Here is a 20,253-nt window from a genome sequence, read left to right as displayed (position 1 = left end):
AGGCCACTAGATGAGTATTGGGCGACGTTGGAGCTGTGTACTGTACATCAGTAAAACCATGTACCTCATGTGCTACAATTATTACAGTAAAGACAGTACATTTCAAGGATGCTGTACAGTGCATTTTAAACAAAACAGCACATTTTATTCATGTTCCATAAGATGTTGGGCAAACACGTAGACAGGCAAGAACAGAATCAACTCAAAGAGATGATGGTGCAAGAGGAGTAGGGACAGTAGGTGGAGAAAGTGGACGATACATATTTTTAAGGATTGTAGGAAGGGAGTTGAGAAACTTCATTACGTCCCGATTTGGATTCTCATTGATAAATGTGTCCAACACGCACAAGTGTTTAATTTTCAATGGCACCGAAGGCCATATTCTCACATTCACATGCAAGTCATTTTGTACACATCCGGCCTGATACCCATTTCATCTGTGCATATTCTCCTATCCAGACTTCTGACACACTCACCGCGCATTAGCTGGGAATGAGCACGGGACACACAAGATTCACTGACATTGTAGGCTGCCTGCAAATCCAGGAAACGTACTTTTCTTGAGATTTGTGAATGGAATTAAATCTGTCAAAGTGATAAAGCACACTTAACCATCCCATACTGGGATGTCCTGTGGAGCAAAAATAACCTCATTCTTTGAAAGTGTGTTAACGCGGGTTTGTGTAATAGGTATATTGAATAGTTTGAAGCTGTTGCTTTTCAATGTAGAAATGTCCTCCGAAGTTGTGACTTTTTAAAGACAAAGGAATAACTCCTCCAGCCAACGCTATGCTGTACCGGTCATTAAGTTCAGCTTTCTATTTGAACACGTTTACCAGTGCTACAAAGGAGATGGAAAGTTTATACATTCAGAGCCAATTTAACTTTTGCAATATCTACTGTGAAAAGGCAAATGGTTCACTAAATCAGATACGGTCCTCTGATCGCTTCACCGACATGATAACTAGAGCAATTAGAAAGGTAACGCGTCATTTACGGTAACTTGACGTCATTCCAGCAGACAAATGTAATTGAAGAGTCTGATGCTATCGGTATGCGTTAGACTAGTGACCGGAAGTTAGAACGCCTCCATACCCCAAATGCGGAAATGGTGCATGCATAGAGTCCATTTCTCAATATCTTTGGCTGATAGAAGATGAGGCACTCGCTTATTACTTCTCAGTGCTTTGATAATTGCATCAAAGAATCACGAAAAGATCTGTGTAATTATGATGCCAACAAAGCTTAGCACACAACACTAACCAGCATTTGTGTGTGTGTGTGTGTGTGTGTGTGTGTGTGTGTGTGTATATATATATATATATATATATATATATATATATATATATATATATATATATATATATATATATATATATATATATATATATTGTATGCACAAATAGAAAATACCTCACTTCCATTTTCTTTCTCTACTGGGTGCTGTCAGTGAGCAGGTGTGCAGCAATTTTTTTATTAATGACAGGCATGAGGAAGGCCTATGGGACCCTGCTTGTGTGTGTGTGTGTTTGTAACTGACAAATGTGGGAAAATGTGTGCTGTAAGCAACAGTGACATTGTGACAAATGGGGCAAAGAGAAGTTTACATATAAAAACACAGACATATACATCGGATTAGGTGTGTCTGTTCAATGTTTTATCATTCTGTGGCAAGGAAGGTTTTAAATGTGTGTCATACAAGTATGACTTGGGGGGAGGGGTGGCGGTGTAGGCTAAGATGATAGACCGAAACGTGTTTAAAATAATAGACTGACTGACCAATAGGTGATTACTATTTGGTCCGGTTTGACAAATAGACGCGTGGCAGAAGGGTACCCAGGCTGCAGACGGATGGCGCTAGACGTACCTGCAAATTTGAGTAAAATGCTCACCTCTGATGCACTGTTAATCTATTAATTCAGTGCCTTATCATTGTAAACCCTTCCACGGTGTATTTGCATTGTGCATTTGGTTTCTTCCGAAAGCTTTTCTTTTTTTTTAAGTTGGTCTTTGCTGTTGATCTATCACGATTCTCCTTCATGTTGCCTCAGTGTCTGAGTTACTTTTGTTCTGATTCTTAATCAGTTTTAACTGTTGTGCCTCCAGGTATTTCTTTTTGTTTTCATTTAGTCTCATTGCCCTTTTTTTTACCTCCCCCCAAGCCCGTGATGAGTATGTGTTGCTTAATGAGAAGCCCAAACAATATAGCATCATAGAAGATTTAAAGTTTTCCATTTTTTTAATGTATTTATTTTGTTTAGCTACAATATATCACTTAGAAGTTGTCCAAGTAATTTAACAAGACAAAGCTCCAACTGTGTGCAAATTAATTGGGAGTGCAGCCAAATGTGCTACTTTTAGTGGTTACAAAGGAATGAAAATAAAATAAAATAAAATCAGCACATCTCAGTCATAGAGTGTCAAACCTCCATTAGGGACCCTTGCCTGTACAAAGATAATATAAAGTTTGATTGACACTGTCAGAGAGGTATTATATGACACAAATATGTTTAGACCTACTTTGGTTGTAGAGCTGCACTGCATAATGCTAATTAAATGCTAACCTTATTAAGCAACACAATTTTGTATGGCAGAATTAACATTCTTGTATGGGATGTTATTATCTAATGTGGATGCAGACAAGAGTGTGTTTTGCGTCTCAGAGCAATGGGACTCGTTTCCATTAATGTTTTTGGTCACTCTTCATAGTCTGTTTCTCTGTTCATTTATCCTCGTCTGCTTATTTGTCTCTCTGCTCATGCATGCAAGCCTACACACTTCTGTGTCGGGGCCTAATCTAAAATGAACAACCACCCACATTCCTAGGATAGACATTGTGACTGGAAATTGGCATGGAAGTGGGATGAGACTGTAACAGCAGAATGGAAAATACCATTGATCAGCACTGTCGGAAATCCTCCTTACAGAATCAGAATCACCTTTATTGCCATACAATGCAACACAATTTGAGGTTGCTACTCTCTGGTGCCTCGAAAAATATTTAATGTCAATGCGATGAATGAAATAAAATAAGAAAAAAATTTGTAGTCTATAATGCAGAAATGTACATGCATATAAGAACAATGAACTAATGGGTGAAGCTATATAGCAGTTATTGCACATTACGTGAAGGGATGATAATCCACCGAAGTGCAAACATGGCTGCACTTATATCAGCATTAGTGCACAGAAATTTAGCATTTATTACACAGGAGATCAGTGATTACTGCACATCTGGTTGATTATTAAGATGGTTCTAAGAACAGTTCTTAAGGTTTTAATTTTGAGTTGTTTATTGCCGTGATAGCTATGGAAAGGAACTCTCTCGCAGTCTTAATACTTTGATTACCTAATACAATACTAGCAGGTATACAGGCGTTATAATTGTGCCACAATTCTTAATCAATCAGGAGTTGGACAATAGGGCTAATTCTATTCTTATTTGACATAACTCTGACGCAATTGTGGCATCGATCTAACGGCATACAGATTGCTTTACGTTGTCACATCCAGTATGGCTGCAACTTCGACATATGATTCTTTTTGACTCAAGGCAGTATTGACTGTATATCTATGGAGACATTAGGGCAGCGGAAAACTATCGGATCGTGATACTTTTTATGCTGGTACCAAGTATCAATTATTTAGCTACCTTATGTTATCTTTTGCACGTTCTATAACATACTTTTGGAACATTTGGGGTCTTTAAAGTTGAGCTTTGTGAATTGCGTTTTATTTATTGCACTCCTGTGTATCAGGGACAGTTACTGGAACTGTTTATGCATTTTTCAATCGTGACACTTGAATAAATATGAAATGGCACTTAAGTTAAAATTTTTGAAACACATGCCTCAGTTTTTTAAACATATACATTTTTATAATATCTAAGTATCGCAATACGTATCGGCTCACAACCCAAGTATCGGGATCCATATTGGATAGGGACTAAAGTGATTATGTACTTACGACCAGGTGTTGCATAGGGCACCATTCAAGCCTATTGAGTGCGAGTGGCAGTGCTGTACGAATAGAGTACATTCGCTATTGGATCATCAAAAATATGGAGCAAAATAAGTACTGTATGTAGAGTAATAATAAGAATTGCCCCTACGTCCCCCTGAGGTCTGGCAGCGGGTCTGCCTGTTGTGACCAATGGAGGGTAGCAGTTTGTACAGGTAGGTATTGGGGCGAGAGGAGGGCCTTGATGATGTGGCCACTTGGTGATAGATAGATTCGCTTAGCCAGTTTTATGTCCACTGCAATAGACTTGTCCTTTATTGTGTATGGGCCGTCTTGAAGTGAGGCCTTAAATCAATTGTACAGATATATGCATTGTACATATGAACACATTTTAGAATGAATATTAATATAAATCTTAACCTAGTCGTTGCTCTTCTGGGCCTTTAGAGTTTTGTATCACAGATTTAGCATGGGCGCTGCACTTTTGCTTAGTCTTTCAGCATTAATCATGCATGGAGTTTCAAGGCAGCATTTTTAACAGAACTTAACAGCAAAGTTGCTTTTATGCTGTCATGTACTGATATGATTTGAACTTGTTTGAATGAGAACCACAAGTGAATGGATAGACCTCAGATTTTCGTTTTCTGGGGCCTTTACATGTTTTGGGAACACCCATGGTAGGTGGGTCTGGAATTTATTCCCAGGGGAAAAAAATGGGGATAATTGTATCCTATTACCTTGGTAATTGAGGCATATTTTTAGTATGCTAGCCTCATGGCCACATGTCCATAATCATATTGTAGTTTTTTTAAAGGTAGTTCTATTGCATTGTATTCATTACTGCAATTGTTATGACCACAATCAACTAAATTCAATTTTGATGGGTTTGAATTTCACGGATTAAACTGAAAAAAATATATCTGAAACTGCCTTGTAGAAGCTCATGATGTAACTGACATATATAGTCTGTCGGAGATGGGGCAAACAACGAGCGAGTAAGGGGAGGGTTGTGTCTGCGTCACAGCGGGGGAGGGGAGGGTTGTGTCTGCCATGAGCAGGTCACAAATAAATCTATTTCTAAGGGAGAGCCTGGACACCTTGGGGAAGAAACTCATTTCAGCTACTTGTATTCAAGACCTTGTTCTTTCAGTCACGACCCACAGCTCATGACTATAAGTGAACTTAGGAATGTTGATCGACTGCTGAATTGAGATCTTCGGCTCACGACTTCTTCACCACGACATACCAATACAAAGTCTGCACCACTGCAGATGCTGCACCGATCTGCCCTTTCCATTCTTCCCTTCCTCATGAAAAAGACCGCCAACATAGTTTGACCCCTCCACTTGAGGTAAACTCTCATCCCCAACCCAGTGTTGCCAACTTAGTGACTTTCTTGCCTTATTTAGCAAGTTTTTAGACCCCTCTAGCTACTCTTTTTCAAAAAAGTGACTAGCAACAAATCTAGTGACTTTTTCTGGTATTATTGGTGTTATGTTTGGAATTTTTTTGTTTTGTTTTGCTCAGTGTTCTGTGTCCGTCTCGTCATGATCATTGTGTCCACCTGTGTGCCTTCCACTACCTAGTGTTGGCCAATCAGCTACCTCCTACCTTGTGTCTCTTGTCCAGGTGTTTCTCGTTGTCTCGTCAGTGTGCTAGTATTTAAGTTCCCAGTTTCCGTTCGGTCCTCGTCGGATCATTGTCGCTGTCAGGTTGTTTTGTTTCTCCTAGTCTTATGTTTTGTTTCTTTGTGTTTCTTTGCTGCTTTGAGTTTTGGACTTTTTGAGATTTGTTTGTACTCGTTTTTGTTAGTAAATATTTTCTTCAGTACCCCCCGGCTTCTCCTGCCTCCCTACATTTGGGTCCTCCCATCCCGCAATCATGACAATTGGAGACTCTGACATGAAAGCATGTATCATTTGTATCGCTCTCGACATGCAGCGGGTTCTTCCGTTGGCCTCTCCCCCGTCCAGAGCTCGCACAGGCGGCCAAGTCCTTTCGCAGCAGCCCCTCCCAGCAGCGGTCAGAGCAGGAGATGTTCACCCCTCTGTGTCCAGACTGCAAATGAATCACGCATTCGAACCCCAGACTTTTTCCCCGCCTTGGTTTACAGGCGTCAGACCCAAAAGTCCACCCCTCCATGGTCAACCAAAGCATGCCAGGAAGTGCAAGGCTTCACCATCGCTACAAACTACTTCCTAAGGTGTATTTATTTGGCGTGGTGGTGGGCAAATCTTGCCCGCTTCCAGACCCGGCGATATCGATTTAGCGTGTGATGGCCTGCGCCCTGAGTGACTGAATGACATCATCGCTAGATCAGACCCATTTTTTTCGTGCAGAAAGAGTGTATGGCTTGATGACCACAAAGGTCCACCAATGGTCAGTCTGCCAAACCTACTAGGGAAATGCGGGCATTGCAGGGACAACATTAAATCATTGAATGATTTAGATTTATTTTTTTTAGTTGGATGAGTTCGGTGTGCCGGATTAAAAATTATACTGTCTTGGCCGCCCCCACAGAGGAGGCAACATGTCACTCGATGGTCTTAGCTGATTTCAACTGATAAGTGTGCTAAGTGTCAAGAAGGCTGCAGAGCCAGGAGAAAAGGTCACAGCGACACAGTGGCCTAGCTCAAGTTATGTCTACTTATGTGCCAAAGAGGCCTCATCTAACACCAATTATTCACAATGTTGATGCTACACATCTTCCTCCTGGACTCACGAACTCCTCCCACGCCTGAGTTTTTGCCTCAGCACCGACCAAATCTATATTTTACTTAGCCAGACACTATCCATTTTTCGGGTTCAGCGAAAGTGAACCTGCGAAAACAAATTTGGGACCAAAAGCGTAGACGCAAACACAATTTGCAATTAAAAAAAAAAAAAAAATTTATTACAGGGAACTCAGATAGCGACAAAGTACAACAAAAGACGCTGGCTTGAAGCAGCCAGGTTAAACGGCGAAACACAAAATGCTTGCAAAAGGCAAGGATGCTACAACTGAGAGTATGTAGGCGTTTAATACGGAAAACAAACACTACAATTATCAAATCATAAGGCAATGTGGAACTAATAATTACACAAAAGAACAAAATAACAAGGCGAAGGCAATGAACTACGAGTCAAGATTCGCTAGAACGTGGACCAATGATCATGAGCAGAGAAGAACAATCCGACAACTGTTGTCAACGTCCTTTTAAAGTCCTCTGATTAGGATGTCCAACAGGTGCGATGCTGCAAGTAACCCCAGTCAGTCAGGTACTGGGAAGAAACAAGTGAAAACACACACATGACAACAAACAGAGATCCAAACCATGACACAATTAACTACCTCAGGAGTCCCACAGGCCAAAAAGGCCTGATAGGACTCTCCTTCTTCAGCTTGACTGCATCCCTCACTGCTGGTGTCCACCAACGGGTTTGCGGGTTGACAGGCACCAACCACATTATGGCCACAGCTTTGTTAGGCCATCATTGGAGACAGGGAACAAAGTACACTCGGACTATATATCCCCTGCCTCCTCAGTGATGCGTAAGAAATTCTGCCGAAGGTGGGAGGTGGGAGGGGACTCTGCTAGACGTTCCCAGCAAACCCTCTCAATTTGTTTGGTTCTGCCAAGTCGGACTGGCATCCACCCCCACCATTGGAGCCAACATAACCACCGGTTCGGTTGACAGCTCCGCCCCTCTCTTCATCTAAGTGTTCACGACATGCGGCTGCAAGTCCGATGAAAAGACCACAAAGTTGATCATTGAACTTCGGCCGAGCTGTGCAGATATGGAGACCCTTCTGTCTGAACATGGTGTTCGTTTTGGACAATCCATGATGAGCCCAGAGGTCCAATAACAGAACGCTGATCGGGGGAGCCTTTACAGTCACATCTTTACCGGCATCACTGTCATTGCCCACATGAGCATTGAAGTCCTCCAGCAGAATGGTGCAGTCCCCAGCAGGAGCTCTCTCTTGCATTCCAAAAGAGTAGGTACTCTGAACTGCTGGTTAGTGCAATGGCACAAACAACAGTCAGGACCCTTCCCCGACCTAAAGGCAGAGGGAAGCTCCCCTATCGTCCACCAGGGTGAACCCCGATGTACAGGTGCCGAGCCAGGGGGTTATAAGTATGCCTACATCTGCTCGGCACCTCTCATCATGGGCAACTCCCGAATGGAAGAGAGTCCAACCCCTCTCTCGAGAGAGCTGGTACCAGAGCCCAAGCTGTGTTTGGAGCCAAGCCTGACTATAGCTAGTCTGAACCTCTAGACCCTGCACACCTTCACTGCCAGAGAAGTGACATTCCACCTGCCCAGAGTCATCTTATGTAGCAAGAGGTTGGAATGCCAAGGCCCCTCCCTTCTGCCACCACCCAACTCACACTGCATACGACCCCTGTGGCCCCCTCTTTATGGTGTGCCAAGGGAACATTGCATTTATTATTATTGCAGTTGTATAAGTGCAGTTATTACTATAAAAGCTATTTTGTATCTTATGTTACACACTCTATTTTACAGTAAATGAAAAATTAGGAACAGCATTTGTAGACGTTCAAAATATTTTAAACGACAACTGTTATCTTTTACCCCCCACACCACCTCAACAATTGGTACAAAGGTTGAATAAAGATGACATTTTTTACGGAAAGCCTTTGGTCATTTCAAATGACGATATGTCATTCTCAAAGGGGCATAGATTTTGTAGTGGTCTATATGCAATATATAAGTAATTGTCTGTAGTTGGAAATCATAAGTGTTGGAAAATAGATGGTGGACATACCGTAGTATTTCTAACCATTAAGTTAAAAAAAAGCACAAATAGAGACAGACAGAGATGGAGAGAGAATGTTCTATTTTCATAGTTAGATCAAAAAATGTTAAATGAAGTGATTCCATTATGAGCTGGGTTATTACATTTGCAAAAATATTTGGGGGGTTTACCAGGCCTATAATGTAATAATTTATATATAAATATATGTAAATATATAAAAAAAAAAAAATTTTTAATGTATTATGTTATGGGTCATTATTACATTATAAGCTGTTATTACACTTCTACATGCCTTACACATCCCCTCACTATTCGACAGGATGGTTGAATATCATGGAAACTTGAAAATGATTGAATTTTGGGTAGACTAGCTCAAAATTTGACAGAATGACGAATGAAGGACACATTCGCTGCAGTTTTTAATTACGAAGCTCCTGTCTGTATCAGCTGCTGAGCGAGGGCAGGGCTCAGCTCCTCAAAGTCAGTTAGCAAGGTGGTGGTGATGCAGCTGACGTGACAGATTTTGCTCCAGTCAACAATGTGATGCTCTCTGAGTTTTGGGGAGGAAAAATCTTTAAAGCGTGAAGACATAAAGGTGATATATTTCCAGCAGTTTTTGTTTATGTAATTGTTTTCAGAAATGTCTTCTAACTGTGGAAAGTTCAAGTTTAAGCAATGTCACAAATCACATGTTGAATTGGTGTCAACATTCATACTGACACTCTTTGCTACCACCTGAGGATGGAGTTGGAGAACACCATTTAATATCTTATAAATTTAAAATGAGAAATAATACTCCTCTCCGAAAGTTTAGACTACAATGTTCGGTGAATGAATAACAACAGGGGTGTCAATGAATGTGTCTTTCATTAATTATGTGGTTTTTTTTAATCTATCAAATTGGTGTGTTTTAGAGGGGTTCATATTTTGTGCTGTTACAAAAAATTGTGAGGCATGTTGCAGACAGGCCGCAGGCTGTGAACAGATGTGCGTTACTGACTGGCATCAACCATGTACGCTGCACCAAGCACAAACCAAATAACACAATGTGTTTTCACAGGGAAAGAAAATCTGAATACATAGCCAAGTGCACAAAAGGTCCATTCTTTGCCAGATTTATGTAGTTAAACAAATGGTGGGAATATTTCATCTGAGCAAGTTTGAGGGGTCGGCTAAGATCCTCATTCCCATCATCAATCCTAAAGGCAATTTACATTGGGATGCAAAAATGTAGACGACTGCGATTGGCTGGCAACCAATTTTTGGTGTCCCCCGACTACTGCCCGAAGACTGCTGGGATAGGCTCCAGCACTCCCCTTGTGGGGATAAGCGGTATAGATAATGAATGGATGGAAATGTAGACGAAGAGAATTAGGTTGTAACACAATCCACAACATGAATATTCTCATTTTGCGTTTGTTTGGATTCATATTATTTAAAAACAGATGACAGATTCTCTGCCTGGGTGCTGCTTCTTTATAAAATCATGTATGTTGATGTCAACTGCATAAATATACATTTACAGTCGTTTTTAGTATCGGCATTTTTTGTCAGTGGTGCAGAATTAGTTAGTAGCTCGTGTTATGGCTGTTGCTCAATGCTGTTCATATATCACTGCGAAATAACTTCATTTTGGGGATCCACAGGCATGCAACACAGAAATGCATCGGCACAATTACAATGATAACAGAAATTCTCCTACTTTAGTGGTCTATAATATTGAGGCGGCAGCCTTGAAGGATTTAGTAAAGGTGTGCTTGTGTAAAAATGGAAACAAATTTGCTTATCCATGCCAACACATAATTTAGTAACACTGTGCAACCAGAATCACGTCAGCCAAAAATGCTAAATTGCTGCGCAATTCATTTAGCACATTGTGGGAGGAATATACCTGTATGCAAAAAAAAAAAGAAAAAAATAGCATGTGCAATGTGATTTGTCAAACCTGAGACAAATTACCGTGGCTGATTTCATGTTTTAAATTCTTGTTTGAAAGGCAGTTGCAAACCAGTATGTAAAACAGTCCCTGCGGCAAAATGAGAGGCAACACGGAGAACTTTTCCACTCGTTTATTCATGTTTGAAATGCCAAGAAAATGTATCTAGCAATGCAATGTTGGAGTTTCTGAATGATTTAGGGCTGAATTAGAGCCAATCACAAGAAGCAATCATCCCTTCATCCCATGTAACTCTTTTCGCATTTCCCTGCATTTGGGTCATTTTAGCGCATGATGGAAATCACTGCTGGCTTATCACAGCGAAGGTTTTCAACCTTCAAGTTTATGCTTTTTACTACACAGGATAGGCGCAAATATCTAATTTTCAGACTCTCTGGATGAGTTAAATCTAACAAAAAAAGGCTTTTATGCAATTGTTGGCTTCTACAAAATTATTTGAGTTTATATTTATTCCCTGTAACTCAGTAATATGTTTTTAGTCTTCCACTGACACATCCAATTGCATCACTTCAAATTAATTTTGTGCTTTTCCCAGAAGTTCCATGATGGAGAAAAAAAAAATCATTGCCAGCTAAAGCACAAAATCCTGTTTTAAACATTATTCCCCGCCACTTTTGCACCAGTTTCCAACTCTTCAGTTGATCTCATAGAGTGAACACACAGGGATTGTACTAAAATATTATAATATTATTAAATCATTTTCAACAAGACCACAAACAGTACATGCAATCTGTCAGAGTGAATATGCAATTCAGCACCCGCTATTTGGGATCTTGGATCTTTCCCTGAATTTTACAAGTAGCCCTGGCTGCAGAGCACAGTTCGAGGCATTCCTCAACCCAAATGTTTGACTCCGCCCACATGGATTCCACGCACCTTCTTTTTTCTTTTTTGTTAAATTATTTCCGTGGTGGTTTTATTGATGCCCATCTTCATTATGCTTACTTTTTAACACTCCATCAAACATTGAAAATTACAAACTTTAAACCCTCAGTCAGTCGGGGCGGTTCTTTACTGTTTGACGGAAGTGGTCAAAACAGCCATTTGATGTCCATTCTGTGTGAACGGATGGTTGTAGAACCACGAAAGCTTGTAAAGCTTGTTCAGGGGCTCTGAAAATTGTGGAGTTGATGTTGGTTCTGAGTGTCTAGGCCAGGGGTGTCCAAACATTTTGCAAAGAGGACCAGATTTGGCGAGGTGAAAAACAAATGACAGGAAAATAAGTAAAAGTATTCACCAGTGCCAATTACATTTCAAACATCAATAACAACTGGCAATTAAATGTTCTCTTAACATTTTTATTCTATGACAGGGAAATATGTAAATATATACATATGTATTATATTCACCAGTACAGGCTAGGGTTAATTTGAAACATGGCATATTGTTCAAAATAAATGTTCAGTGAACTTTTAGGTTTAAAAACAATGAAATAGGTAACAGTCTCCTTGCAAATGGGGCAGACACAGTTATGTATTTCAGTGAAATATAGTCCAATTTCCACCTTTTCTTAAATTGTCGGCCCTCACTGTCAACTTTTTCTTTTTTATTCATTGTCACCATTTTAGAAACTGTCCGGAAAGGGTCACACAGGGTTATGGAGTGCTGCTTTTCCTTTTGTGTGTAAATGCGAAATTGCATTTAGAGTGTATTTCATATGCTTGTCAAAGGCTACTGGCCAGACGTTATAAATTTTATGACAGAGGCTGCAGGCCGGATAAAATTTGACCGCGGGCCGCATTTGCCCCCTGGGCCGGACTTTGGTCTAGGCCATTCGGTCTAAAAGTTGAGGTCAAAAGACGTCCTCCACGTCCCCAGCAGAGGGCACACTCCCTGTATGATTGAGGTTAGTATTTGGGGTTCTGTCAGTTGATAGTTTGGCATTTTCAATGTGACGTTACGTGTTTAAAAAAAAAAGTGACGTCATAATTAAAGCCGCCAAGGAAATAGTTTAACAAAAAAAAGAAAAAAGAAGGCATATTGTTGATAATTCATGTGGGCGGAGTCAAACGTTTAGGTTGAGCTACGCCTCAAACTGCAGCCAGGGTGTCATTTTTCAGAGTTGTGTGCTGATGATCACAAACAGCATTAGTCCAGTAGACCCAAATGTTCATCCCAGGGTGTCGCATCTAGTGGTCTTTTTTTATGTGATTTTCTTTGTTGCATACCACATAAATGGCAAATCCAAGTATTTTTATTACAGGGTTATTTTAGTTGTATCATGTAGGAACATCCCTATGCAGATTGAGTTGCAGGGGATTATTTACCAGGTCATGCTAAAACCCTACCCACACATTCAAACACAGCTGTGGTCATCCATGCATTCTTACACGTAACCATGACTGGAAAAATTAATACACCCACCCATGCATAAGCATGTGAAGAACCACTGGTGAATGAAGTAGGGCTACTATTTGATTCTACTTTTGTAATGGCCTGCAGATACATATGGCCTACTCGCTACTCTGTCTCAGAGTGCACATTTTTCAAAGCAATGTCAGAAGTATATTTGTATCTTGTCTGTGTGTATCTGACCCATGTCAAACGTACAAACAGCATTAGCCCAGTAGACTCAAATGTTCATCCCAGGGTGTCAACCTTTAATTCTTGTCAGCTCCTAAATTCATAATGGTCAACTCTGGCTGGCCTCTGTTAATTCCCCTATTTTAAAACACAACATAATTTGCACGGCTTGCAAGCTCATACATACCCATCTGACAATGCATAAAGCATGATTTATACCTTCTCCAAGGGGGGGTTGTTTTTACATGAGTGGGTATGTGCGCGTGCACGCATGCATGTGTGTCTTCTTGAATGTGGACCGTTACACAAAAGCTGTCAGGTCGATACAGGTCAAGCTAGGTGTAGAGGTGTCGTAAAGACCAAGCAAGAATCGATTGAATGTTGGTGCACATGTGTTTAATAAGCCGTAATACCGCAAATATTTTACATTAGGGTTACCAGAGGTCTGCATTCTGTGAGTGCCTCTCTATCACCGGCATTAGAAAACAGTGGCCCCTCTTAAAGAGAACTCCCTTTGGCGCCCCACTGTTATGAAACCTCCAGTCCGACAGACCAATACGGTCAAACGACAAGGATATGCAATAATACATAGAAATAGCCACCTGTACTGTGCTAGCAAGGAGCACACTCTATGCAGATGCTTGGTTTAGAAAGGTGGCGGGGTAGGGAACACAGTGAGATAAGTCTGTTAACCTAACTTACCCGATGAGTTATCATTTTAAGTGCAAAAAAAGGCATAAGGCTTCTCTGCTACCATCTGATATGGACTACTATTAGCATATATTGATTGAATGGGTCTTTAAGGGAAAGTATACACAGCCCTATCAAGTCCAGTCCATCTAGATGGTTGATGGTGTGTAGTTGCAGAGAATGCACATTACATTATGTCTGTTGAAAGCATTTCTCATCTAGACTAGTCTTGGTCTTAACACCGTGCTGCCTCGACGTGTAAATAGCAAGGACAGAGTGCGAGAGAAATTCAGATGTGCTGAAGCCTAAGTCTTTCATATTGTGGAAAGCTTAGCAGCTTTCTCTGTAGATTTGGTTAGCAAACAAGGTAAACAAGCAAAGCAGGAAGCAAAATAAAGTTTATTCCTTTCCCCCCAAATAACAGAAAAGGCAAGAAAAGGATGAACATCACATGAATGACACACTCACATGCATGAGCACAGAGAGTACAATCCTTGGACAGAAACTGTAACAGTGACATAATTAAATGGAGCCAGACTCATCGCAAAGAAGAGACATCGCTAGGTGTAACACAAAGACAGGTACCCAGCCCATACAGAAGGGTTGGGGTGGAGGTTCCAAGGCGATGTAACATAAATTGATTAAACATAAAGGCTGGCCAGGGCCTGATAATCACACATACAGTGAATAATTAGATAATAGGATTTATTGTATCACATAAAAAGTATATAGGTTCTAAATCGCTCATGAGAAATTTTGGAAATTCATTATTTTCTGTATTTAAAAAAACAGGAGGTCAACTGAAAACGAAGTTTTGTGTAAATACGACATAACTTGATGGAGTCACAGTCGCAGCAGTGTTTAGTGAGAAGGGATTCAAAGATTGAAAGACTGCCATTAAACTGAGCGTGTATGAGTGTGTGCTGCACAACTATGCTAAAGCTCCCCTGACTTAATGCTTATTGCTAAATCTATAAATGTAGCCAATTAAGTATGGGGCCTTAAATTTCTTCCACAGTCTCAAACAAATGAAGTTCTTAAATCATTGGCAGTGACTTAACTGCACATGACTTAACCAAATGGAGTACTAACAGATTATACATACAGAATTACATTGACATTGAACAGCAGCACAACTGAAATGTGAAACATTTCAGGTATTGGTAAATCTTAATTGTTTAGCGCTATTGGTAAAACTCTAATCACTAATTGTACTGTATTTAACAAGTATTAATAATGGATTCGACTTGTAATACTGTGCATAGTGAGCAATTTGCAGAGAGCAGCTCATTCTGCTTTTCCAAGAAAAATGTCAAACGGAAGCATGCAAATGTGGCATCAATCAAATGAATCACTCTGTCTCTCTCTCTTTGTCAGGAGGTCTATATCCATGGGGATTAAAGTCCATAAATGACATTTTAAAAGTTTTCTTTTTCTCTGCGTCAGTGAGGTTGTTGTTTTTTTCTCATTTCAATGGTCCATTTTGTTTTTTTTATCTAAACTGACTTATATATATAACATGATCCAATGGTCCGGCATTTGGGTTACTCATCAATCATCAGAGATTTGTGAGGAAATACAGACAGCTGCTTTGCATTGTGTCCCTTGTGTGCGCATTTCTGTTGTGGCCAGAAAACAAAGAGGATGGGAACAATAAGGATATGAAGCTGATGAGGTATTTTGAGGTGGATGACTGTTCAGAGGCTTTATCTCGTCCGGACAGGACAGCTTTAATTCAAGGCCTCGCAGCAAGTACCTGTGCCCCGCGCTTTAAACAGAAAACATCCATCTTAGCCTGAGACTAAGAAAAATGTGTAAGTCACGGCAGGCTGGGAATGTGAGGACAGAAAATAAAATATGGAACGAAATTCCATGCTGACCTCTACATCGTAGCTGCTACTGGAAGTTGTTTCTGGTTCATTGCGGCTCACCAAGTCTCACCCTGACATTCTTGCTTCACATGTTGCTTTTCTTGGCTTCAACAAAGTTTTGAGAACAAAAATAGCTTTTATTCAGTTGCTCCTCTCACTTGACCAGCATGTCTGTCACTGGATCATCAAAATGGCATTCTCTTTTCTCTCCTTCCTCAGTTGATGTGTGCACCGACTGGTCAGTGGATCTCAAGGAGTACCGTGTTCTGGCCGGTGAGCCAACAAGGGTGAAATGTGCCTTGTTCTACAGCTACATCCGGACCAACTACACCATGGCCACAAATGCCAAACTGCGCCTCATCTGGTACAAGAACAAAGGGGACGCTGAGGTAAACTTGATTTTTAACGGATGGATTTTACCCTTGGCGTAAAGGGATATTACAGTTAGTGGAAGTGTGGAGGTCCACAGTGTATAACCAATATGTAGATACAGTATTGTCTCTGGAAACTTATTGAAATTGGTTCTGATTTGCAAGAGATCCCGTGAAAGGCAACTTGTTGAGTAGATGATTGGCCCAGAAGTTCATTCCTGAGTTGTGGGCGCTACAAAATTAATTCAATATATTACCAGTGCTACTTTTAAAGTATTGTCCCCTATGCAGATTTGAGTCATATAGATTAGCTCACTCACTATTACATTTTTAATAATTATGTTTTTGGGTTTTAACTGCTGCCGTATCTGTTTCAATATTGATATAAAGGTTTTTGTAAAAATCTAAACCCATCAAAAAATGATTGTATTGTTAGACAAATGACATCAGATTTCTCATTTTATTTTGCTGTTTTTATAAAAACAGCTGGGTTAAAGATAACACAATTTGGGGTAAAAAATGGACCGATCCACAAATTGGGTCAATTTGACCCACTTTCTTGCGTTGTTTTGTACAAAACAGCCCCACTTTTGGAGTTGTTTTGTACAAAACTACTATTTTTTTGGGTTGTTTTCTGCAAAGTAGCCCAGAAAGTTGGGTCAAATTGACCCAAGTAGTGGATCGGTCCATTTTTTACCCAAAATTGTGTTATTTTTAACCCAACCGTGTTTAGTGTGTACTTTTTACTTTCAAGTTCAAAAGTAACCAATTACCAAGGGTGCACGAAAAAGCACTAATAATTAAAGCCACCTTGAACTGATGTTGATAAATACAACTCTAGTTGAGCAAGTGTTTATCCAAAACGTAATGCATTCATTATGCACCCTCTAGGAGCCCATCATATTCTCAAACCATAGGCTGAGTAAAGAAGACGACTCCATCTGGTTCAGGTCTGCTGAAATGGAGGATAATGGTTTCTACACCTGTGTACTAAGGTAATCTTAGTTACCTAGATTAAATGTGTGGATGTGGCCTTTGAGACACTTACAAATTCTTTTGTGTGAAACATCACAGATAAAATTGGCCTCGCTGGCATCGCTTATACTGTTCGCAAACAAGTGCATCTGTCTTCAGCAATAATTATCAATCCCTCTTTGATAAACCTGCCTGCTGATTGACATATGGGTTTGTTTGCAAGTTTTGATAATGTTCATAGAGTTATTTTTTTTTTTTATCACCAAGTTTAAGTTGAAAATCAACTCATTACTCCTCCTCCTAAGAATAACATTCATGGAGTAATACCAGAATGTAGATTTTCTGTTTAAGCAACTGATTTATTTTTCCCCTTTAACAGTGATTAAGAAACCATTATTTAAAGTATCACCATCTTACTGAATTACAAAATAGACTCATACCACATGTGCGACACCAAAGCTGCAAATGGACTCAATTATTGAATAGCCAAAGGGTGTAAACAAAACCTAGTTGACTGTTGGACTTGTCGTTGTATGAACGTTGGTTGAATTGCAATACAGCAGTATTCCTTTTCTTTGCATTAGGAATCGAATCTGTATTTGATTCACTTTGGCTTCTTCCACGCCACCTTCTACTGCCCCCCACCCCCTCCCTCCAACTCAGATTTTCGTTCTTCCACACAGAAGCTGCTTTCCTTTATCTCATCTCACCAGCTCCCTCCATCTTCCCATCATCTGAAGATCTTGCTCCCCTTTTTCATTCAGTGCATCTTCTTTTCTGGTCTGCCTTCCTTTGGCCCTCCCTGTCTGCACCAAATTCCTTTTCACACCACCATCGTAACCCTCCGCACTCTCCGCCCACCTCCCATTCCTGCCAGAGCCTGACACCTTTCCTCCTTAATAAGCCCCCCACACCCCTCTCTCTCGTTCCCTGCTCTCTCAGCATGACAACCTAATTAGGGCTTGGTGACTGTCATTGTCTGAGGGTCTGTTATTAACACTGTCTTACTCATTCTCTCATTCTTTTTCTCTCTCACACACACACACACACGTCGCAGACGCACACATGCAACAACATGCAATACCAGAAGGTGCATGCATTGCTACAAGACTGACTATAATGTGCAAGTATACATAAGTCACTGGCATTATGTTCTTCAGTCGATCAGTTACCTTTGATTTTCTTGTTGCTCATGTGCTGTATGCAAAAAAATGTTTTTCTGGCTGCACAGTTTCCCATCGTTTCCCGTCTGTCATCTACACACCATCATGCCAGATACAGTATGTGCTCTGTAGAGCAACCCTAAAATGTGGGCATTCTGTCTCAAATCTGGCCTTGCCGCATTCTGCCATCGACAAGCATTTTTCCTCCTATATTTTCCAGAAGTTATAGGAAGTCAAGCACATATCAGAATGCACTCTTGTGGTTGCAATATGCACCAAATATACAAACAATATTATAAATGAGCCTTCCAGTGTTGTGACTGGCTGTCACTGTGTTTTTGATTGGGTCCTTGAAGGTGTCAGTTGCTAGGGCATAGCCAGATGTCTCTCAGTATAGTGTTGTAGTTCTCGAGATCAGTCTTGGTCACGCCTTGGAAGCAAAGGCATTTTTACTTACAGGGTGAACTAGGAATTTTTTATCAAGACCAGTCAAGAACAGGCCAGTACTACTGTGATCAGTGAGAACAAAAGACACAAACTCTGCTTGTAGACCCGGGTAGTGTATCATCCCTCTTTGGTATTTCTGTGTGCATTCCCAGTTTACATGCGATGGGTGTGTCACAAGTATGGATAGGATAACCTGCATAAAGGAAAAGTGTCCATGTCCAGGTGTTTAAAAATGGACCGGTGCATTAAAGGTAGAATATGGCCCTACATGTTCATGGCCAGTTTATTAGTTGGTGGCAAATTCTGGCTTTTTCAACTTCCTTCATTTCAAGCAAGTCAAAGTTTCATGGATTCACTTGGCAGAGGTGTGCTCGAGTAGGAAAGTAATCCCGCGATTGCAGTGTGTGTTGGCCTGTTAGTGTAAGCCTGTGAGTGAGAGGGCACATATTCAGACAAAACGGAACAATCTGAAGACACTATTACAAAGCCAAAGGTGCAAAGTTGAACGAGCAGTTAGTTGCAATCCTTCTCAGGGGACTGGAAAATAACATTTTATGAGACCTGAACTGCAGCGAAAAAGGCTTATACAAGACAGAAGGTGAAATTGAATTCTTTGTAAGTGGAAGAGAAGAGAGATATGTGGGAGACGAAAGCATTATGTGAGAGGGTAATTTTGAAAAAAATAAAAATTAATAATAATAGTAATAATAATTCAAGACACAAAGCTGTATAGAGAAGGTTGGATTTTATAGAAAGTCAGTGGGGAAGGAAGAGAGAGAGAAAAAAATGAAACATTCATTTCCTTCAAATGTCTGAACTCATCAGTCAGGGGATACACTGTAGGTTTTAGATGAGGTAACACAGTGGAAATTGAGTCTCCCTCATTTAAATAGAAAAATAATCCCAAAGTAAACAGAGCATACACGAGAGAATAAATACTCTCTCTAAAGAGCAGCATAAAGAGAATGGGCCCAAATTTTCTGTCCTATCTTCTCACAAGGGCTCCAGAGACCCTTTCTTTAATGCCTATCTGAAAAAGTAACATGTTCTCCCATGACTGTTTCAGTCTGGTCAATCAGTCATATATTGAAGTTTTGAGAATGTAGAACAATTTACAAGCACTATCTGAGAGACTCCATGTATGAGTCGTTATCCTTTCTCAAAAAGTAACATAAACATGACACCACAAGGGGGTTTCTGTGTTGGAAATGACTGGCCTAGCCAACAAGAAAACTTTGAATATGGGATGTCTTGCTAAAGCAGTTGGTTTGGTTTGAGTGACTTGGCTGTGTTTTTGGGCCAGGCAACAAACAAACTGGTCAGCTGGCTTCTTGGGAGACAATGTGTCTGCCTGGTTTTCTGAATGCTTTGTCGCTGATCTGATTTTTAACTGGTCTGGATAATCATTTTCAACTGTTGCTCTGTTGCTGGTAAACAAATCAGATTTTTGGCAAAAGTGGAAGTGGCTGAAAACTGAACTATTACAACTTGCAAAGCTTGACACCCAGTACAAACTGAACACCAGTGAGGATTA

The 20,253-nt window shown here is 40.4% G+C and overlaps 1 protein-coding gene across 2 annotated transcripts in view; it reads left to right on the top strand.

The window, feature by feature from the left end:
• Positions 1-20,253, top strand: part of il1rapl2 (interleukin 1 receptor accessory protein-like 2) — a 370,997-nt gene that overhangs the window by 217,462 nt on the left and 133,282 nt on the right. For both annotated transcript variants that reach the window (XM_086023480.1, XM_086023479.1), the window contains exons 3-4: positions 15,983-16,152; positions 17,026-17,129. In XM_086023480.1, coding sequence (XP_085879606.1) covers positions 15,983-16,152; positions 17,026-17,129 — 274 coding nt within the window. The remainder of the gene's footprint in view (positions 1-15,982; positions 16,153-17,025; positions 17,130-20,253) is intronic.

The sequence above is a fragment of the Filicampus tigris genome, chromosome 2 (genome assembly GCF_054856515.1).
Source record: "Filicampus tigris isolate MCC_2025a chromosome 2, RoL_Ftig_1.0, whole genome shotgun sequence".
NCBI lineage: Eukaryota > Metazoa > Chordata > Actinopteri > Syngnathiformes > Syngnathidae > Filicampus > Filicampus tigris.
Note: the sequence above shows the minus strand (reverse complement) of the source record. Positions and strands in the feature narration are given on the sequence as shown.